Genomic DNA, 23,383 nt, shown 5'->3' on the forward strand with positions numbered 1-23,383 from the left:
CAAACATAGCAAAATATATGTAATTTAATATCGTTATTAAAATTAATTAATGTATGCCGAACTAAAGTTCATAATTGAGTTCGTGCCAAAAACAATTCATAATTGAGTACGTAATAACTTTTAACAATTAATCTCTTAGCTTATCACGTGACCTTTTAATTGGAGTAACTTTGATTATGATACTCTTCCTTTACTGTAAATTTATTAAGAACGCGACAAAATGTATACAAGAGTAATCTGATTTAGATTCGAAGTATAATATTTTCTTACTGTTAGAATACTATCGTATCTCACACGTTGCAGTTACAATGATTACATACAAATTTTATTGTGCGGATTTATTCATGGATTTCCTTCTTGAATACAATGTTATACTTTTTACAACAAATACGACTTTTAACACTTTGCAAGAAGACAATTTAGCTCAAAACCTGCCTGATTATAGTCCCATTTTATGTATAAAATGCCACATATCATGTAATTTGAGCAGCCATTCAATGCTTTCATGATCGTTTCAACTCAACTTGTCTTTCCATTCTCTATCTATCTATCTCTCTTGATCTCTTTCCCGATTTATCTAACTTGTCTACATTCAAATTCATTCTAACCGTTCCTCTATCCTTTATCCCGTATAACATAGAAAAGGAAAAAAATCACCATGATAATGAACCATTAATTATATAGAGCAAGATCCAAAAATCTTCTATTTCACACTATGCTATCCAAATACAAATACCCATGCCAAATACCAAGTACCTTCCCAAGAACTTTTCATACACAAAAACTCAATTAGTGTGAGTAATTTCTCATTTTCTTTCACCCCCTTATATAAACCTAACATGTATTCAACGGCTAAAAACTCCATACAAAAAAAATAAAATACAAAGAAAAATACTTTCAAACTTACTAGAAAAAGTAAAATAAAAACCCCAAAAAAATTAACAAAAAAACCTTTTCCTCTCCTTCTATTCCATCGCCAACAAAAACAAAATTAAACCATTTTTCATTTTTCAATACAATTTTTTTCTTCATTAATTTCATTTTTTTTTTCTCAATTACAATGCAATTTCTTACAATCATGAGCTCCACCACCACCGCCACCACCAAAACCCCACCTCCCACCACCTCAATTTTCTGAAAAATCCACCCAAAATTCCGGGTCAAAATCACCCGACCCACATAATTTCCACCCCACAAAATCAAAATCAAACACAAACACAGTTAAAAATGGCACCTTTCAGCCTAACCCAGAAGCAATTTCCGATCAATGGATCGGTTCATCGGACGGCGGCGCCATCTCCGGCGAGCTCATCATCGGAGACGACAACAAAGAAAGAACGAAAGTACAAAACAATAGCGGAGATTTATGCAAAGGCAAAGTATGCAGTAGTAGAAAAAGAAGATTACTCCGATGTAAAGTGCGAGCAATGTGGTTCGGGTGATGGTGAAATGGAGCTATTGTTATGTGATAAATGTGACAAAGGCTATCATATGAATTGTGTCCGACCCATTGTTACTCGGGTCCCAATCGGATCCTGGCTTTGCTCGTCTTGCTCCGGCCAGCCTCCAGTAAGAAGTAGGGAACCTCAATTACTATTTTTTATTATTGGAAAATAATTTTTGAATTTTCTATTTATTTGGGTTTTTATTTTTATGTATCATGCATGTATAATTTTTGATAATTTTATTTGGGTTTTTTTTTGTAATTTGATTAAAAAATAAAAATTTGTATAGGTTTGTCGCAGAAGAAGATTATAGACTTTTTTAGAATTCAGAAGAGTAATGAAGTGAAGTATGAATGTACTTCTTCTCAAGGTAATATGACTAATGAGTGTTCAATTGTTATGTTTTATTTGGTTGTGTATACTCTTACAAATGGATTGTAGTTTTGTTTTCTTTATTGAATATTATATTTCAAAAAGAAAAAAGTTTTATTTTTTTGAAATGAAACTATCATTTTTATATTGGTGGTCAATTTGTCATGAATTATAATTAAGGTCAACATATAAAGTTGCACATAATATCAAGGATGAGTATTACTAAATTGTACTGTATATTTTAAAAATTATTAGTAGAAGGATTTAGTTTAACAAAAAAATAAAGAGAGATTTTTGTTTAATTTCGATTCAAAGATGTGATAATGGTACATTAAATCATGAGAAAGTTGTTTGGAGTATCAGATTAAAATGAAAGTATTGAACTTTATCTAAGAGTTTGATAAATATATAAAAGCAACGTAATGTTGCTTGATTGTTGATCCTATCAAAACTTAAGTATAGAGTTTAAATAAATATTTGTTTTTTTGGAAATCAAACTAAGATGGAAAGCATTGAACTTAATTTGATAAATTTACGTAAGCAAAGAGTTATTCAATAAACTTAAAAATAAGAAGGTTGTTTAAGAAAGATAAAAGCATTAAAAAATAACAAATTTTTCTTTAGATTCATTTGAACTATGTGTCTTGTAATAAACTTGAATCGAAAGTGTTTAAGTTTTTGTAAAGGCTTTTGTTTAATTGAAGTGTAACCCTAATTTTAAGGTGAGGAATGTTGATTTATGTAATTATAAAAAGACGTTTGCATGTGAGTAATGATTTTGGAAGATACGTCATATTTTTTTTAAAAAAAAATGTATATGTTCAGTTTTCTAAATAAAGAATAATCCATTAATTGAATAATGATATTAACACGTAATGAATAAATATAAATTAGGTAACTAAGTAAATTATTAAAAATTTATATATGATAAAAGACTAAGTTTCCTAAATCAATTGTGAGAAATGTGGGGTATTCATCATACTATATCAAAGAACTCGAAGACATTAAGTTCAAATAAATGAGTAGTTATTTTAACTAAAATTTCTAATATCATGTAGGTCTTTGTTAATTGATTAGAATATTTTAAATTCAACTATTCAAGATATGATTTTAACTTGATGAGAACAATATCATTCCAATTACAGGTGATTTATTTTCATTTTTTGATTCATGTTTTATGTTTCATATAAAGTTGTGTTTTCTAATAAACCTGATTTGAAATCTTTTAATATCAACGATTCGAAGTCATTATTGAGAGGTAAATTGTATATATATTGTGGCATGTAATTTGTTTCCATAATTTTTTTTAATGTATGTTTATGGAATCTAAAATGTTGTAGTTGTGTGTTGTTTGTGAATTGTATACCTTAAACCAATTTTCTCACCCTCATTCTCTTATAACATTCATACATATGACATCAAAGTATAATCAACTTATCAATGTAAAGGATCTATACTTCCTTTTAGAATTATCTCTCCAATTCTTTGCATGAACCTCTTGTGCCTTTTTTTTATAGGATTCGAACCCCTATAACCTCCTTGAGATGTGGCCAAAATAATCTATACTTGGCACTATACATTATTGCATTTGTAATATGTGGATAATTCTTAACCACAAATCTTACCTAACACCCTAGAACTTTCTAGACAATTACGGAGATATATGGATAACTACAGAAGGTAAATACATGAGATATCTATAATCCTACCTTGAAGCTCACTATGTCAACATACTAGCCACTTTTCAATTGTCCTATGCATATATCTTGGACTCCTATGCCTAAGAACCATTCTAGCCCAATTTGTAAGCTTAGTAACCAAGTACTCTATATAGTTTTTTTTTTAGTTTTTGTTTTGTGCTCCAGCACTTCTAGAGTTTCCTACAAATAAGCTTGCTCCTCTACTTAAGCTTAGTAGGAAATACTTGGCCACCCTATGTCCTCCACTCTGTTTAATTGGGGGAGAGACAACTTGACTACTAGAATCCTCTTGTCAACTGCATGTTATGTAATCAAATCAATGAAACTTTGTAGAACCATAGTTTGGCTATTGCTGGTGTTGATATTTCTGTACTGTCCGTATTTCACTGTTTTTTATGACTGATTCCCATCCAATATGCTTCTAATTAAATGTGGGCTGCACTGCTCTTACTCTGGAACCAATTACTGCAGTTACCTCCTTTTTGGCATTCTGTCCATGTTAGATTTGCGTAAGAGATGGTCAACCTGGGAAAGTGTGTGACCTGATTCTTGGCTCTTTTAGTTTATGTATTGCAGAAATAGATGTCAATTGCATCTGGCAAAAGATTTTTCAGTTTAGCTGCATTGTCATATAGAAGCATAGACTATTCTCAGTTATTGGTATGCTAGACTAGATATGCCTGCTCACTCTATCTATGAAGACTCTTGATATGGATAGATAGAGTAAAAGGCAAAATTGGTAAAATTGTTTATTATAGGGGACATAACCTTTTGATGAACTGAAAACGTAATAATGTAATATTATATGCATATCTTTGTTGAAGAATAAGCTACTGGTGTGAAGTGTAATTAGCATTTGTATTTACTATTAATACGTATCTTTGTTGTATTATGGTTTTCAAATTGCACGAAAGGCTCTCAGCACCGCATTTAATGCTTATTATGAAAGCGTATCCTCTCATTACTAGTGAATTCCCTAGCATTAATGTAAGTACGTTCTCTAGTGGCAATTTCTGGGGATTGTATAATTAAGTAATCATATGACTATGAGGGTAGACTGAATAGCCTTTTTTCAAACTCGGTTGGAGACTTGGAGCCTCACCGTGGGGGATTTCTTTGCTGCTTTAGTGCTTAGGATCCAATTGGCCAGGCTCACCTAGTGGATTAAGGTTTGACTAGGTTTTGTTTCGATCTCTGATGTACACTACATTTAGCTTAGCCTAAATGTGTCTAAGATAAGACCTTTTTATTTTTTTCCTACCCCTGTCCTTCAAAAAACTAAAGAGTTGGGGATAAATTCCTACAATATTGTATTCTTTTTGGGTTAGTGATTATTAAGCATTTAAGCATAACTGGAACGATCCTTTTGTGATAGTGTAATAATACTGTAATACGAAAGCATGTGGTATTTGATCTGCACGTAAGAACTAACATTGAGAACTTGCTGAACTCTCAGTGCAGTGTGATTGACACAGTCTGATAGCTTCGGGTTGATAGGATTGGATTTATTCTTCATGGCTTTCTTTGCTACAGAGTTAGTGTTTTAGCTGATAAGGATTTGAAAGTCTATAGCTTGAGTTAATGTTTTTGACAACTTGTATTTCTGTGTGAACATTTAAAAGTATATGACGTATAAGGCAAGCAACTGTGAACAAACTTCTTCTAATAAGGCATGTCGTATGCATATTATCTCTATAGGATCTGTATCTCGTGGATTGATTTCACTACCTAATATTAATTATATCAGATATATGCACTCCTAGACTGAAGTATCAATTTGTTTCTCAGATACCAAGAAGCGTCGAAGACGCCCTGGCACATTGGTTTGCTATAAGAAGAAAAAGAGGAGACTGCTTCCATATGTTCCAAGTGATGATCCAGCTCAAAGGTTGGGACAAATGGGTTCTCTAGCTACAGCTTTGACTGCATTAAAAATGGAGTTCAGCAACGATTTGACCTACGTGCCTGGGATGGCTCCAAGATCTGCTAATCAGGCAATATTGGAAGATGGCGGAATGCAGGTGCGAGCTCATCTTTGCCACTTATCTTTCAGTATGAGCAACTGAAAAACTCCCTCCTTCCCACAAAATAATAAATACGAAGTCATTCAATTAATTTTTGTAATCCCTTACTGAAACTGATCAGATCCTTATTAATTAAAAAGATTCATAGGAAATTTCTGATTTATCATTCTGCCTTTGTTTATTGTGTTTTGTTTTGTTATAGGTACTGTCCAAAGAGGATTATGAGACAGTAACACAGTGCAGAGCTATGCTCAGAAGAGGCGAATGCCCACCTCTATTGGTAGTTTATGACTCGTGTGAAGGGTACTTGATCTTGAGCCACATATTCTTTCATTGTTCTCGGTTTGAAGCTTGATTTTGCCTATAATGAAATGTGGATGCAGGTACACTGTTCAGGCTGATGCCCCGATCAAGGATATGACAATCTTAGCGGAATACGCTGGAGATGTGGATTTTATAAAAAATCGGGAAAGAGATGACTGTGATAGTTTGATGACCCTTCTTCTCGCGACTGATCCATCTAAGAGTCTGGTTATTTGTCCTGACAAGCGTGGAAATATTGCTCGCTTCATCAGCGGCATCAACAACTATACACCGTAAGCCCTTTGTTTTCCTTCTTTTGCTCAACCATTAGCCAATGTTTATGTCCAAAACTCCAAACTCGAGAAAAGGAATTTTGGGACTGCATCTTCATACAAAATATAGAGGTTCACTGGAGTGCTTTTCCTATGCAGGGAAAGTAAGAAGAAACAGAATCTTAAATGTGTGAGGTATGATGTGAATGGTGAATGCTGTGTCCTTCTAGTTGTCACCCGTGACATCGCCAAGGGAGAGAGGCTGTACTATGACTACAATGGGTATGAGCATGAGTATCCGACTCATCATTTTATCTGAATTCTGAAGACTCCTGCACAGAGGCTATCGTCTAATTTGGAATACAGAGACATCACTGTAGGTTCACCGGCTCCATTTGAGGGTAAATAATCTTCAGGTTATCATTGATGCACAGCCAAACATTTTTTTCTTCTCCTAGCAAGCTTCTTTTGCCCCCCCTCTCTATTTTTAAGTGAAAGAAATTTATCCAGCCGAATTTATTAAATTTTCTAGGGTGTTTTAGAGGTCCACAATGTGGACTTAGGGAACTATAGAGCAGCAAATTGTTTTTTTTTTTTTTTATTATTTTTTTTTATAGGATTCTGATTATGATGGATGGTCTCTGGCTGGAACTCATTTTTAAATGACCATCCTGATTTCAGACCACAGGAAAAAATGGAAATAATTCATTTTTCATTATAATCTCAATTTTCTCTTTATTAATTATTTTCTCGGATGCATTTTCTTAGTATTATCTTCGCTTACTGTATCTTCCTTCTGTAGTTAGCACATCCAGATAATTTACTTATATTTGTTCATGCATATGTGTCTAGTTTTTGGTGCATAAAGAGGCCACACAATGGTATTGAAATATTGATGTTGACAGGATTCAATTCCACACCCCAAGCATATACCAACTTAGCTAGTTGGCATTCACTGTGTCACTGTGTGTACGTGTTCGTCTTTAAAAGGTGTCTAGCAGTCTGGTTTTCAGCACATTGCTGATCTTGGATATATTTATCCTGTAGGTCTAATAGAAAATCTCGAAAGCTAGCTTAAAGGTAGTTAATGTAATAGGATCGATCCATGGCAGCTTGGGTGAACATTGCATTTGCATACTACTTCATGACTTCGTTAAACAGTCATGAATGGTGCATGCAGTGTTCGCAAATTGTGCTTGACCTTTCAAGCCTTGTGCAAACACTGCAAGCACCTCTCCGTTCATGACACTAGAGTCTAGGACTTGCAAAAGCTACAGTGATGTACTTACCATTTAGTCTGGATCCGGGTCTGAGCCCGTTAGCCGAGAAAATGGTGCTCTAGAAGGTTGGGCCTGGCCTTAATCAGCTCATTACAAAGAACCCTATTGAGTTTTGCTTTATGCCTAATAAATTATGGTGTGATCAAAGCATAATAATGTCAATTTTAGTGGTTTAACCATTCGGGAGGAACTAGAAACGGAGGAAAGTTAGGCATTTGCAAATGCATAACAAGGGGTATTCATGTAATTATACATATGTACAAGCGAATGTATATTCTGGTATCATTGGATGATCAAATGGTACCACTGAATATACAGTGATACTATATATGCACATATTGGTATCATATATGCATTCAGTTGTACAAAATTTATGCATAAATAGTACCACTGAGGATTCTATGGTACCATATAAACTTTCAGTGGAACAATCAACATGTGGTCCCCATCACGTGATACAATCCGACCAAAAAATAGGTGGGGTCCACCTACAAACCACTCTCTTCCTATCTCTCTCCTCTTTTCTCTCTCTATCATGTTTTTTAAAAATATTTTAATCAATGTTATGCATTTACAAATGTCTAACTTTCCTCCCTTTAAAATTCCTCAACCATTCGGAAACTTTTTCCAACACTTAGTCCAATCTTATTACAACTTTTTATAAGTACATAGTCACATACTCTCTCATTGGTCGCTTTTGATGAAAGGAAAAAAAGGTTAAAAACCTTTCTTTTTTATCTTTTACATTTTTTATATTGAAAATTTTCACTAAACTTAGTTACTTTTGCATATAAATCAAGTTCTTATTTTTTCAATTGATCCACCAAAATTTAGATACGCACCTATCGAATTATCCTAGGTAACATTGTCAAGAATTTTGCATTAAAAAAAATGAAGAACAAAAAAGAGAAAATTAAGACCAAAACAAGAAGAAAAATCCAAAGACACGAAAATAATTAGGACGGACCAAGTTGGTTGAAAACTTAGAATGCTACTCCGTATGTACGAATTCAATTTGCACGACAAGTTTGTTTGCAGCTGAACTGATTAAAGGGGCTCATAAATTCTGATTATTCTAAAGAATTGTCATATTTTTTGCTACTTCACCTAATATGTAAAGTTGTAAACCATAAGTTTTTTGTACATTGCACTCTTCTTTTGGCTCCAAAATTTTGGATGGACATTGAAGTTATGTCTTATGTGAATTACTCCTTCCGTCTAAGCCGACTAAGCAAGCAAGATTAATGCAATGCACTCCTCCCGTTCGGATTTAGTTATCTCGATGTAAATACTATTGACATATGAAGTAATTGACTACGAGGAATAGTTTTAACATAGAAATTGTTATATAAAATTAGAAGTGTGCGTGATTTTTAATTTTAGTACAAGTGCATTAGTACTCACAACATTTTTTATGTGAATAAATGAAAACGGGCGTGATTTTTATTTTTAGTACAAGTACCTTAGTACTCACAACATTTTTTATTGTGAATAAATGAAAACTCGTTAATTTGAACAAAAAAAAAAAAAAAAAAATCCAATCGTGAGAGTAATATTTTTTAGGGTATTTTGGTAAAAAAAACGCAGTAGTTGTTAAACTTTTTAGCTACTCATTAATGAGTATGAAGTATACAAATGCCTTCAATATTAAAATAAATACTTTATCCAACCTCTAGTGTTTGAGAATTGTCATTACTTACGTTTACTCAAAATATTTTGTTAATTTATCAAAAATAAATGCTTTGTTAATTAAAGAGCTTGGATTACTTTTCAAAAAAAAAAAAAAAAAAAAGAGCTTGGATTACTATATTCAATTATCTGAATTACATTTCTAAGAAATGCCCTATAATCTCTAAGTTAATCTTCCAAAATTACCAAAACATTTTTCAAAACTAACAAAAAAAAAAAAAAAAAAAAAATCTTGACGTGTAGATAGCCTAATGATATAAATGATATTTGATCATAAATTTTAAATACTAGTCCATAATTCTTTACATACTTAACTAATAAAGATGACATCCATAAATTAGATATTTATGTTTTTTAGTCCACCTAGACATAACAATTAACAACTGTGTAATTTAACAACGGAGCGAAGAAGGTTTGGCCCATAGCCAGTATATGCAAACAAACACACTTAACTAATGAGGCTAAGCTACAAACAAAAACACTTAACTAAATTCAATATATATATAAGTGGATTATGGATTTATGGATAAATTCAATATATATATGGATTATGGATGACATCTATATTTATGCGGAATAATAAATTGATCCCAAGGAATAAATAAGGTTTATCCCAAATAATAAATTCCAACTTTACTTTCTCCAAGATTAGTGACTGTTTATTTATTTTTTTTTTAAAAAAAATCAAAGGATATTCCGCAAAATTCCCCACAATGACCTCATCTATCACCACTTGACCGTAATTGTAGCTTAGCTCTCCACACTTCCCACCATCACCCCCATCTCTCCCTACAAATACCCACCAAATTATTTGTATCAAACTATAATTATAATAATTATACTACAAATTAAACTAAGAAATTTATCATATTTTCCTAAGAAATATGGGTAGTTTAGAAGAAGAGAAGCTCTTAGAAATGGTTCATGATTTCATTGAATCATCCGACTCACAAACTTCATCTCACAACTTTTATAATCCTCCTAATACCCATAAACATGCTCATTTTCTTCATTCTACAAGATTTTTCACACTTCAAGTAAGTCATTCACGTCATAATACTTATAAATCAGTACTCACTCCGTCTCTAAATATTGTTGTTTATTTTTAACGTGCTTGTCTAAGGAACAATATTTAGATACGAAAGAATTAGTTTTGTTACATGCTTTTCCTTTATTATTATGTTTATGGGTTTTTTTTTTTTTTTTTTGTTTGATCATATTAGGAGATTCTAAGGAAGAAGACAGTTGAAGAGAGATATATCCTTGAAAGAGTAGAGATGCTTATGAAGAACAAAATGGATATGGAGAAAACAAGTCGAGTCAAGAAATGGGTTGTGAAGTGTCTTAAGTTGGAGGGTATTTGTGCTTCACTTTGTCACACTTCTTGGGTCACTACCCCTTCATGTCCTTGTGGTAATTTACTTTATCACTCATTTCTTCCTAATTACTCGTAATTAAGTGTTAATCTTTTCTTTCATGTACGGTGTCATGTTACGACTATATGACATCATTGTTGATTTATTAGCGAAAATGAAAAAAGTTTTAATTGCTTCAAGTAATTTTAGTTAATTTTTGTAATTTGTTAAGTTTTGAAATATGCGAAAATTTAGATAGTTTAAATAAAGATAGCTAGATTTTTTTTTTTTTTTGTTGACAAGTAAATAAATATAGATCATACTATCCATACCCAAAGATTGAATCTCAAAAAAATTTAATGGGGCCTTTGATTGGTATTTGCTCGTTATGAAACCTCTATGATGCACATAAAGTGCATTATTGTAATAACATATATGCCCTTAAATGCACCTAGATCTATTTGTATTCGAGTTTATATAAGAATTACTCGTATTACATAACAATATAATATCATACCTTATTTTGTCAATTTATAATAATAATTCCTCAATTAGTTTAATTAGTAAAATAACTTTTTCCATCAACTACCATATGTGTGCCACTAAATTATATTTCGTATACCTTTTCAATTCAAAGGAAAAAAAGACTTTTACCCTGATTCATTTAATAATACCCATTAATTTAGTAATTGAAGATATGATGTGATTTTACTATACTTTAACAAAATTTGACAATATACATATCTTTAGAAATTATCTATGTTTTGCCAAATCATCTATAGTGCATGATCTAAGTTTCATTCTAAATTTCCTATTGAATTTTTCCTTTTCTATAAATTAACAGGAAGCTATGAATATATTGAAGTAGTTAAGGAAGATGATGCAAAGGGAAGGTCACAAAAACTAATAGTGGACATTGATTTCAAGTCTCAATTTGAAGTAGCAAGGCCAACTCAAAGCTACACACAACTCACTAGCAAACTTCCAATTATATTTGTAGGAAATGAAGACAAATTAAACAGGATAATTTCTCTCCTTTGCCCAGCTGCTCAAGAATCCCTTAAGGAGAGGGGCCTCCACATCCCTCCTTGGAGAAGGCCCACTTACATGCTATCCAAATGGAAACTCTCAAATTCCACCTGCTATAATAATCCGTATGGCACAATCTGTTCTTCCTATTCAGAATCTTTTCGAGAGATAAATAAAGTTAAAGTAGAAAGATTAAAGTGGAACGAAGAGAGTAATCACAATAATTATAATTCTAATTATATTAGTAATTCGAGATTAGAGAAGTGGGACCCACAAAATGTGACTAAGATGAAAGGGAGGAGAAGGGAAATGGGAGGTGGGGGGTCGGGATTGTCCAATCAATTTTCCAACTTGAGCATCAATTGTTGCTAGTAAGAAGAGTGTTGTGGCCTTGTGGGTGTCCAATCAATTTTTGGGATTGTTATGATTCATAAGTTTTGTAAGAATATTGGTACATGTATATTATAGAGTGAGACACATGAATAAAGTGATGTTTCTTTATTTATCAGACTGTCACTATTGTCTGATGTACACATTTTAGTAGCTAGAGTTTTATTATAAGTAGGTTATGGTGGATAGAATTTGTAAATAGTCTTCTTTTCATAAATTAATAGCATTGATGTGGTGATCAAAGCCCTTTGCATAAGATCAATAATTGAGACCCTATATCTAATAGTTTATTTAATGTCTCAAAGCCCTTTTGCATAAGTCAAGTAATCAAATAATGCTTGTACAAAGATCGAGCTATTCTAAACAATAATTTAAAGAGTGAGCAAGAAGAACACAATCCCATCAATAATTGAGCTACTTTTTAAGATCAATATATTATATAACAACAGATAACACAAATCTAATTGAGCTATTCTTATGTTAGGGCAAGTGCAAGTCTAATATAATATAAAATAAAGAGTAATATTTAGTTTAGTTATCATTCAAGAATAATCTGTATAAATTGGCCTGTAAACTCAAAGATCTAAAATGAAAGGTGGTTCATGTATCTAAATAAGTATTTGTAGATTGTTTAAATATTTACTTAGTTTTTCATATTCGTATTTATTAACTTCTCAATTTTTTTTTCCCTATTTGCCTATGAGAAAATTAGAAATGGCGGTATTGTAGCTTTGCTTAGATACCTTTTTTGTTAGATTTTTTTTTTGAAACCCTTTTTTGTTAGATCTATGAAGGTTATAAAGTTTAGTTACTAGTTGGTCTAGGTCTTCAAGGAAATGGAAATAGTTACTTTTACAAAGAAGAGAATGTCTATAGGATTTTTGTTATGGTAGTATATTGCACCATGATATCTTCTTATGTTACTTATCATAAATGTATTGCTCAACTTTTTTATAATACCGTGACGAATTTTTTCCTTATATAAAATTTCACATTAATTATCATATCTATTATCATAAATCAATGATGGATGGGTCTATGCATGGTTTGGATCCCCTACCACACTATTCGCAAATTTTGGCATTTTCCCAATACTATGTAATATGTGCATAGTATTAGTATAATAAAGCTTCCTTATGGTATAAGATAGAGATAGTATTTATATATAAAACCCCAAATGATATTTGACCTTATATATATACCAATCTAAAATAACTTATTGGCCAAATCATATGATCCAAAAATGAGTAGATCGAAAAATATAATACAATTATACTATACATTAATTTATAAAAATCATAATCAATTACAAGTGTACAACAAATGATCAGATTTCAAATAATATTCGATGTTATCCATTAGAATTCGTTTTATAACATAAGATTCTGACTAAAAAATATCTGGGGTAGGCATTTCCAAAAAATTTCTTGTTACGTAGGAAAACTAGAGGCTCTTATAAAACTAGAGGCTCAAATACTATGGGAAAAAAGGGGGCCTCTTTTTCTTCCATTTGGCAAACAAACAACTTTTATTATTTCATTCATATCATTTCATCAAATATTTGCCTTTCTTTTTATTTTGTGGATTGTGGGGGTTTATTCCTTATCCACTATAAATTTTTCAATACCAAAATACATTGTATAATTACAGTTGGGCACTCTTAAAGTCAAGTGCACTTGAGAGATTTTTCTTCTTCTTTTATTTTAACTATGTTAGGACGGTTAACACGCGTGATGCAAGCACTATAGCTAGGTATATTTGAAGAGCTTTTTCGGTTTGGCTTTATGTCACAAGTTTAGTTGTTGGTAACATTCATGAGGAAATAAGTAAATATTTTAAAAGGTACAAGTGTCTGCAAACTATTCTTAAGAGTACGTTAAAAAAACAATTAACATTAATAAGGGAAAATAAGTAAATATACATTTTAAAATGTATAACTGTCTAAATACTATTCAGATCATAAGAGTTATATATCTCAATAAATTTGATCCATATCTTTATTAACTTAATTGGTTAAAATTTTATAGAGAAAGGTGCCCCTATCTCTAAAATTTTAGATTGAAAATCATTTATAGCCGCAATGTCATTTTAAGTCGTGAGTAAATAAATAATTATCTCAACCAAAAGGTAAAAGAAGGGCTAAATTAACCCAGGCCAAAATCCAAAACTTGTTTGAGACTAAATTTATGTGAGATGGCCAATGTCATTACTTGCGAGCCCAACACCGCTTTCTAGCTTGTTATCCATGTGATCATGTATGCATTCATGCACCAAAAATGCACTGCCTTGATGCTCTCCAACCAAAGATTATTTTTGATACAGTTTCAATAACCCTTTACATTATTATTATAACCTTTAATTTCACATTATAACATTAATTTTTTGTTATATTTACTCTTGACTAGTCGTTGGAGCACGCGCGATGCGCGTGCTCCCCCGACGATAAGATAAGTAAAATTCGCGATTGTGGTCAGTGGTTGTGATATTTGTGATTGTGTTCGGGTTTTGTAATAATAAGGATATATGAATTTGTTAGTACTGACAAGCAATAGTGAATTAGTGATAAAGTTTCCATGGGAAATTACCTATGGAAAAACCAGTGTTATAAGTGAAATTATCTAGAATTCGTTACAATTTAAAGATTTTAAAAAGAATTATATTATTGTTTTAGATATTATTTTAGAACGCAATATGGTTTCTATTGAGTACCTAAATAATTGCTGAATAATTTGTTTTGAAATGATTGTGATTATAAGGAGTAGTTTAAGGAAATGCAATACTAAAGGTTGAAGTTATTTAAAATAGATTAAATGTAAAATATATGAAAGAATTGTGTATTTGTTTGTTATAGTTTTTAAAGTAGAAAATTTTCAATTGGTGGTTCAGTTGAAAATTATAGTAGTTAGAGTTTGTAATTGACGTGGAATGTATTAAATGAATGAGAAATATCACATGTGTATGTATTGAAGTTTATTTGCGGGTTATTTATCTATAAATTTATTTTATATACGATATTTAGATAATACAGTTGGAGGGAATATCTTAACACTTATTTTATTTAAGGTTTAAGTCGTTGAAGCATGCACTACGAGCGCACCCCCAATCCCCTCCAATGATAAGAAATACAATCATTTACAGAGTTTCAAGACCATGGGATCAAGATTAGTAGAGGAGTGTCCCAAAGAATGAATCTTTCTCATCACCTTTCAGAGCTGCCTCGACCAGATTCTTTCTTGAATGAATCTTTCTCATCACCTTTCAGAGCTGCCTCGACCAGATTCTTTCTTTTTCATTCTGCTCGCAAAATAATTTAACACGCTATCTCAAAGTTAAATGTTACATTTTACATTAAAAAATTTAAAATTAAAAAAAGATCATAACCTTCCATTTTATCTTTCTAAATAGTGTGTCACCTGATGAGAAGGCTGAAAAAAGGGTTTGGGGCATTAGATACAACAGAGATAATAACATGAAAAAAAAGGAGAAACCTTTCATCAGCTGTTAGCCCTGTTAACCTGTTGCCGACTTCCATGGGCGTGGCACAAGGGGCTAGAGTTTTTGCAGGTAGGCTGATACCACCACCTCTGAGGGACAATGTGGTACCCCTTACTAAGCTAGCTCTGGATATTAGATTTGAATCAAAGAATACAATAATCACAGTGATGTCATCGTGGAAATGCTGACGTACCCCACGGTCTATCTTTTTCAAATCAGAGTATCTCATCACTCTTTTTTTAGCTGCTTCTTGCAATGCAGTTTTTACCAATCTTTTAGCACTTCCCTACATTAAAAAGATATAAATGTCTTACATTCCCCACTTTAAGATATAGTAGCAAATACTCCAACAAAATAAGTGCCCACATAACCACATTATGAGCTGTATAAAACTATAAATACAAATATAAAAGCTCCAATAACATAATCATAGTAGCAAACATAACACATTCAGACTTTTAATGAGTGGGATCAGTTTAAGTATACAATCGTTTAACCTTCATGTTTTCAAAGAAAATCCTTTGATAAAAATGAAAAGGAGCATTCCTTAGAATAGGTTCTCAAAAGATGACACATCAAATTAAATTATCCACCAAATACAAACTACTTGATAAAAAGAAATGATAACCATGTTTCTTTTCTCCTCCTCCTCTTCCCATTCCCCTCCCCTGACCCATGCAACACAACCCAACCAGAGTTCCACAGCCCTCTCAGCCACCATACACCACCTCCATTTCTTGCTAGTGAGTAGCACAGGTTTCCGAATCAAATTGTGCTGGCCTGCTGGGGTTTGGTCGGTAATAAGTCAGAGTTGGGGTAAAGCTGGTAAGATGAAAATTCCTAAAGGAAGTTAGGGGTAATCTAAATTTGGCGGTGGTTGTGAAAGTGGTCGCGGAAAGTAAAATAATGCCATTTTTGAAAAAAAAAAAAAAAAAAAAAAAAAAAAAGGTGTCTGCGTGTGTGTGTGTTGGGGGGGGGGAATCGAGGGTTGAGATGGGGATTGGTCTAATATCCCTATAATTTAGTAATCATGATGACATGATTACTAAATTATCAGTTTCCTGCATCTATAAGAAGTAAGAAGTGTAGACAGAATATACAAGCAATACAAGAAATCACCATATCAGGTGAGATTGCAATACAAAGTTTCATAAATCAAGCACAAACATCTAGAAACATCCCATCCCACCCTGAAAAAAAGTGCCAGCGTAGATAGGAAAGCACAAATAGTGAATACCATAAAATCTACCAGAACACACCTAATTCATTGTTGCTGGCCGAATTATGCGCTGAATAATGCAAAGTGAACCATTCTTTCCATATACAAAACAACAAACCTGCACAAAAAATATTACTATAATAAGTAGCAAATAATAAGACCATTTGAGTGCTCTATCCAAAGTGAAATTATTTTGCAATCCTCAAAAAAAAAATAACAAAACATAATACCATCTGATCAGCAAGCATAAGAACAGTCTTCAGTGAATACTTCCTACTACAGAAATTGAATAAATCTTCTAAGCTGGGCCCAAGTAGATCTATGACTAATACATTATAGTCTCCTTCAACACCAAACCATCTTACATTAGGAATTCCAGCTGCCAACATCAGACAATATCAAAGTAAGACTAATATCAAAATGTGGGAAAGAATATTACTATATTCAGTTTTAGAATCAATTAAGTGTCGAGAATGGAAGATAAGCTCATTACTTCCTTTTTGCAGAATTTTATACAATTTGGACTTGTAAAGCAGTTGAGGATGCTTTGTTTTCACGTTTTCCTGAAAAGCATTGAATGATGTCAGAAAACCACAAAATTGGAAGGCACAGTAGCAGAGGTTTCATTTATCAGGTAGAAGGCAATCACATCAGTATCATCAAATAATAGCTAAATCAAATGCAACCCCAGAAATGAAATAGCTTAACCTGTTTCATGATTTCATCACATAGACCAACAAATAGACTTAAGCAACTGCAACATGTTATTTTCCTCACTCGTCTAAGACAATAAAACAACAAAATTGACCGTGAACTTTGAGACAATATGATTCAATCACAGCACCAGATTGCAAAATAATTTCACGAATCTGCAAGCTAACAAAATCACAGCTCTTTGACGTATGGGTTTAAGTAGTTAATAATCCATATTCAATTACCTAAACTGAATGAAATGTTTGGTAGCTCCAATTTTTCAAAAGTGAATTTATCCTTAAAGCTCCAACAGTTGCTAAATAAGAGCAATTGGGATGGGACTGGAACAACTGTTAACAGTGTATCACCTTCTAATGAAGCTATATAACTACCAAGGCCAAACCAAGCACTGAAAAGGCTAACAACATGATATGTGACACCTCTTTTGTATCAAGCTACTCATTGAATCGTAGGGTTACTGAGGATATGCAGAACAAAGGAAGTATAGCTCAATGGCTGTACATGAATGTAGATAGGCCTAAGGCGGCAAATTGTCAAGTATAGAAAAAATGCAAAGTCCCTAAATACCATTAAAAATAGAAGGTAAGAAAAAAAAAAAGTTCAGAGGTCCTTGCAGCTTTGCTGACATATATAAACACTGAATATCACAGAAAAGATATCTAGAGCATTCAAGGTGCCCTCAATATCTAACAGCTTTAAATTATAGTATTAAAACTTACAGTCTCGGTAACACGTTGCTACCATTTTGAACAAGTTCGTAAAGATCAGAACAAGTTCGTAAAGATCAAAAACTGAAAAGCCATGCATGCTCTCATCCTTAAAGAACAATTCCAGCTTCCTCAATTCTTTTAAAGCTCCCATAGTCCCATTGCTTCCAAAACACATATTAAAAATTCAGAAAAAATAAAAGCTATTATAAACATCTGCAAAAAATCATAACAGCAAGAAATTACTCACACGGTTCGATATACTTATGAGGAGAAGAAAGTTTAGAGATTCAAAGCTCTGTAAGCATTTGAACAGAGTACTTCAGAGCTTCTCTGAGATTGTCCAAATCCTAAAATTGAATTTACAACCCAAATTAAACAAAATTAGAAAGAATAATTGGAATGCAATAGAAACGCGATGAATTTTTTTTTTATATTAAAAAAAATTATCTCCATGTACAATTCTCAGAACAGAGGAAAAAAAGTAACACACAAAGAAGTATTAGCAGCGCCCAAAAAAAAAACAAAAAAAATCCCCATTTCAAACATGCAATAGCAGAGATTTAGAGAAAATTACCTTGATAATTTGACAATTAATCCCGAATAAACCAAACAAATGCTAACATAAGATCAAGGACGAATTCAATCATAGCAAGAAAGCAATAAAATCACAGAGAGTTAAGGATTAGAGTGTGCGAACCTTGAGAACAAGGTCAGGAATTTGTTGACGATGAAGGGTAGTGTTCATTCTGTTCAAGTTCCTTGATCCGTTTGAGATAGGCTAGCCGTAATCCATGGACGAATTGGTGGTGCGTTCTGCATCTATCGCTAGTTGTGTCGGCCTAGAATTCTACATCGCTTCAAATTAAAGAGAGGATACCCAGAAAAATTCAATTACAAACTTAAATAAAAACATCAATTTTTCTAAATACCACAAAAATGACCAGAGGAAGTAATCTAAGGAGAGAGAAAGCAGTCAAACACCACCGCCATAAATGAATGAAGGAGCAAGAAGCCAGAAAATGGGGAAAGTTGTGGTGATGGTAGAATTCTACATCGCTTCAAATTAAAGAGAGGATACATAGAAAAATTCAATTACAAACTTAAATTAAACCACAAAAAACTCAAATTTTCAAATACCCACAAAAATTCACATTACCCCATTTCACAATCAACAAAAGTAACTCAAAATGTTGGGTAATTAACCATCAAATGAACAACAATACTAATGAGAAATTTATTTTTAAGTTACCGAAAAGCAGTGACGGAGGGAAAATCGGTGGTGGTATTTGAGCCGCCGCCCTTGGATTTCACGTTCATCTTGAGTTGCAGAAGTTTCTCTCTCTAGGTTTCTCTCTCTAGGTTTCTCTAGGATTCTCTCTCTAGGTTTACCTCAAATCAACCAAATTTGGGGAAAAATACTCAGAACTCAATAATCAAACTAAAACTTCAAATAAATAAGCAAAATTAACATGAAATCCTTTATAATAAAGAGTAATTAACAGTATATAATGAGCAGATCCAAACCAGATAAATTTTGCTGCCATGAGAACCAAATCGGAGCAAATCAAGAGCTTGAACAAGCGAATCGAGAAAAGCAACGAGATTAATAACAACATCGTTATCTAACGGCAATTGACTCTCCTTCAATTCCTCAAACATTGGGGTCAAAAGCTTCAACCTACGAGCTAAATTACAGTACTGTTTCTTAACAGGAGGACGATAATCTGAAATTGAAGCAATTTCATTGATTCTATCAATTAAATTGTTGAGCAACTGAGCTTCGTTTTCATCCTCCATTGAAGTAGAAAAAGGAAGAAAAAATGGGGAACAAAAATGGCGAAAAAAAATCAGCGCAGACTTTAGAAGAAGTAGAGGAGAGAGAAAATGGAAGAAGAGTTGGAAGAAGCAAGAAGGTCAGGAAGTCGGTGAAAAGCAAGGGCCAAGTAAGTCGGTGGAAATAAGGGGTATAATTGGCAATTCATTAATGTTGGGGACAAGGCTGTAATAACACCAAAAAATACTATTCATAAGGAATAGTAGCAACATTTGCACTTTTATAATGGTTATGGATATACGGAGTAGTAAAAAGTCTACATATTACCTTTCCTCAAAAAAAAAAAAAAAAAAAAAAAAAAAAAAAGGTCTACATATTTACATATTTACCCATATAATGGAACGAAGAAAATTCCCCATATAATACATTGTAAATTATTTATATTATAAGTATCAATTTAACCTTTCTTTTTCGGCTAATATCCTTTATATCCTATATCCTTACAAATTAATATGTCTCCTACTCTTTTCCCTTAAAATGTACGCATATAATTAAGTTTAGATGGGTTTTGATAATTTCAGATAGTGGTTAATAATAAGAGCCAAGTTATCTACGCTTAATTTACAAATAAAATAAGCTTATTAAAATTTAGATCAATTAGATCAAATAATTAGAAAAAGAAAATTTTGCATTAAACCACCTTTTATAACCCTTTAATTGCAGGAAACCACCTTATAAAAATTTTTTCGCAAAAACACACCTTAATCGTAAAATTTTTTGCAATCACACACCTTTTCCAAGAAAATACCCATTGACCTTGTATTCCGGGGTTGACTCGACCATGAGACGCCCTAAAACCGCTAACCCTCCCTTTTCCCCAGCCACCCAATTCACGAAGGTACGAGAATTGGGTTTAGGGCTTGAGGGTTGGGTTTAAGGACGAGAATTGGGAAAGGGAGGGGATGAGGTCGTCGGCGACGAAGGAGGGAGGTGGTCGCCGGCCACTGGAAGTGGGTGGCTGGGAAAAGGGAGGGTTAGCGGTTTTAGGGCGTCTCATGGTCGAGTCAACCCCTGAAAACCAAGTCAATGGGTATTTTCCGGGAAAAGGTGTGTGGTTGCAAAAAATTTTATGATTAAGGTGTGTTTATAAGGTGATTTCTTGCAATTAAAGTGTTATAAAAGGTGGTTTAATGTAAATTTTCCTTAGAAAAAAGAATTGAATAAAACTTACAATCAGTATTATTCTTTTATTTATTTATTTATGTTTTTTTTTTTGACACAACAATCCGTACTATTCTTAATAATCTAAAAAGAGCGATTTAACTTAAATAACCTTATTTTCTTGTTGCCATCTATCTTTTTCTTTAGTTTAGAAGTTGTTGCCACCTATCTACTGATAAGGTCTTTACAAGTAGTAGTCACATTAGAAAATTACATACTGAACCTAAAAACTTATGAAGTTCATTTTCTATTTCATCAACACGAGTTTGTGATTGAAATTTATAAAATAAACTTCACAATACTTGAACAATAGTGTATATGAGATTATAAGGAGTTGGGCATGAAACTTAAGCAATTCAAGTAAGCTTAGTAATAAGAATTGAAGCATGCATGGGAGTGATCGAATGAAGTGGCACAATTGGCTTTCGGTTTCGGTTGGTTTTGCTTTGCTTTCAATACAACTTTTTATACGCTCTCACGTCTTCATGTATTATCCTCTTCTCCTACCTTTGCTTACTTTTTATGTATCCTTTCTATTATATTATCCTTTTTTTTTAAAATATATATTTTTTATTTATCATGTACCAAGAATTAACAATTTAGAACAAGTATAATGTTGACGGCTTTTATTATACTCCCTCTATTTCATGATCACGATTCTATTTTTCGTTAATTTTTTTTTTTTTAAATAACGATTCACTTATTTATTACTTTGTTTTATCCTTTTTTGATCTGATAACTAATGTTGTATTCTATTCTATCTTCACTTGTTGGATCTACTCAATACAAAATAAGATTGTAAATGAATGATACATGCATTTACATAACTTTTACACAACATTAATTTACATAACTTTTACACAGGAACTATTACTCAATTATTGTTTGTGTTAGTAGAAAATTAATATAATAAACGGAAGGAGAGATGGGTGCAAGGCTGCCATCATAATTGTCATCATGCTAATGCATGCCAAGTGTAACGTTTTCCTATGATCTTTGATTAGGACCTAATCCTAAGAAAATGAAGTTCACTGTTTAGACTTGAGAGTTAAGACTTGAAGATTAATCATAATTATGAGATTAAATTATCAGTGGTTTAGTTTGGTTTGGTTTGTTTGTCATTTTTAACCTTGCTTAACTGAACATATATTTAGCTACCATTCTCTTTCATTCCTTTCACACTCTCACCAACAAAGTTTATCAAGATTAGATTATATGCAATTTTCCTAATTAAGTATGTACTTAATTAGTTCTTAATGACAAAATTACTTGAGTTTGTTGACAACCAAACAAGATATAACGAGGTATTAAGCAAAGTTTGACCAATTTAGGTAGGCTTTCACCTCAGATCCTTAAGGTATGTATTTGAATCTTATCAAATGAGGGTGTTTTGGGAGTGATGATTCCCTTAACGACTTTCCCTAATACTCTCTAATTCGTATAGTAGCTCACAAATACTTGGCAAAAAACGTTAAGAGTTAAGGTTAGATTAGGGTTATTCTTTTCTTGATTAAAAAAAGGTTAAAGATAAAAAAAATTTAAATTAAATCAATTTAATTTGGCCTTAGTCAGAGTAAGTAGACAATAGTTAGATGTTCTTGATTAAGCTAATTATTTACCTTTTGTTCAAATCAAATCTTTGATAAGCTCTTTAGCTTTAAAGGATCATTTTCGTCCAACAATAACTTTTGCAACCTAAATTGGACCCAAAAGATGTATTTGTTCAAGTCATGTTTATCCCTTAGACAAAATGATTATTGATTGGTTGGCGTATATGTTATTGGTAAGTAAGATGTGACATTGGCTTCGGATCATACTTCTACATGGTAAAACAAATCGCAATTTTCAAGACAATATAACAACTAATTCTAAAAAACGGGAGTGTAATTTTAAGGTGAAAAGTAAAATCATTATTACCCATCTTATAATTATTATGAAGCTGGGGTCTCGGGAAGTAAAAGTAAAAAGGAGGAAGAGTTTGTTCATTGGATGTACTTGTCCATCTTTCAACTCGATTTTTGGTCTTTGATCTGATTTTACACTAAAAAATGTCAATGATGCATTAAAAGTGTATATGCTAGCTTTTGATAATCATACTAGATAGTAGTGTGCTTTATCAATGTTCTAGGACATGGTAGTTAGTTACTTTTTAATTCTATTACGCATGGACCTATTATAATTCTTATGAGTTTGCTACTCCATTTCTATGAATTATGAAGTGTAAAGAAATAAATTATTACTGTTCTCAAATCGATAGGATTCGTCAAAGAGATTCTAATTTGCATTTTGGTTAAACCCAATGAGAAAGGAGCTAATAATAAGGGTTTACTCGTATCATATGCCGAGTATATATGTTACAAGATACTGTAATAATGTGTATATAATTAATGA

At 32.3% G+C, this 23,383-nt stretch overlaps 2 protein-coding genes and 1 long non-coding RNA gene across 12 annotated transcripts; 2 read left to right on the forward strand and 1 right to left on the reverse strand.

Moving 5' to 3' along the window:
• Positions 1-874: 874 nt before the first annotated feature.
• LOC145601781 (putative Histone-lysine N-methyltransferase ATXR5) lies at positions 875-6,817 on the forward strand. Its single transcript, XM_081657849.1, has 6 exons — positions 875-1,576; positions 1,735-1,815; positions 5,306-5,538; positions 5,744-5,844; positions 5,925-6,137; positions 6,276-6,817. The coding sequence occupies exons 1-6, from the start codon at positions 1,228-1,230 to the stop codon at positions 6,433-6,435; spliced, it is 1,137 nt and encodes a 378-aa protein (XP_081513975.1). The 5' UTR covers positions 875-1,227; the 3' UTR covers positions 6,436-6,817.
• A 3,018-nt stretch (positions 6,818-9,835) lies between these two features.
• On the forward strand, positions 9,836-12,000 carry LOC145601616 (uncharacterized). Of its 4 annotated transcripts, none has more exons than XM_081657666.1 (3): positions 9,836-10,122; positions 10,309-10,498; positions 11,285-12,000. In XM_081657666.1, the coding sequence occupies exons 1-3, from the start codon at positions 9,970-9,972 to the stop codon at positions 11,839-11,841; spliced, it is 900 nt and encodes a 299-aa protein (XP_081513792.1). In that variant the 5' UTR covers positions 9,836-9,969; the 3' UTR covers positions 11,842-12,000. The 4 variants fall into 4 exon arrangements, with proteins under 4 accessions (XP_081513792.1, XP_081513793.1, XP_081513794.1 ...); XM_081657667.1 differs by having other exon boundaries at positions 11,306-12,000; XM_081657668.1 differs by having other exon boundaries at positions 11,309-12,000.
• A 2,894-nt stretch (positions 12,001-14,894) lies between these two features.
• LOC145601458 (uncharacterized) lies at positions 14,895-20,002 on the reverse strand. Of its 7 annotated transcripts, none has more exons than XR_014104396.1 (9): positions 19,522-19,999; positions 19,247-19,386; positions 18,695-18,852; positions 18,245-18,344; positions 18,007-18,158; positions 17,067-17,136; positions 16,804-16,952; positions 16,614-16,691; positions 14,895-15,640 (listed from the first exon to the last, which is right to left on the reverse strand). It is a non-coding gene; the product is annotated as an uncharacterized LOC145601458 (long non-coding RNA). The 7 variants fall into 7 exon arrangements; XR_014104397.1 differs by having other exon boundaries at positions 19,247-19,376; positions 19,522-19,998; XR_014104398.1 differs by lacking the exon at positions 19,522-19,999 and having other exon boundaries at positions 14,895-15,153; positions 15,348-15,640; positions 19,247-19,495.
• Positions 20,003-23,383: the final 3,381 nt, after the last annotated feature.

Source organism: Chenopodium album, chromosome 21 (genome assembly GCF_948465745.1).
Source record: "Chenopodium album chromosome 21, dcCheAlbu1.1, whole genome shotgun sequence".
NCBI classification, from domain to species: domain Eukaryota; kingdom Viridiplantae; phylum Streptophyta; class Magnoliopsida; order Caryophyllales; family Amaranthaceae; genus Chenopodium; species Chenopodium album.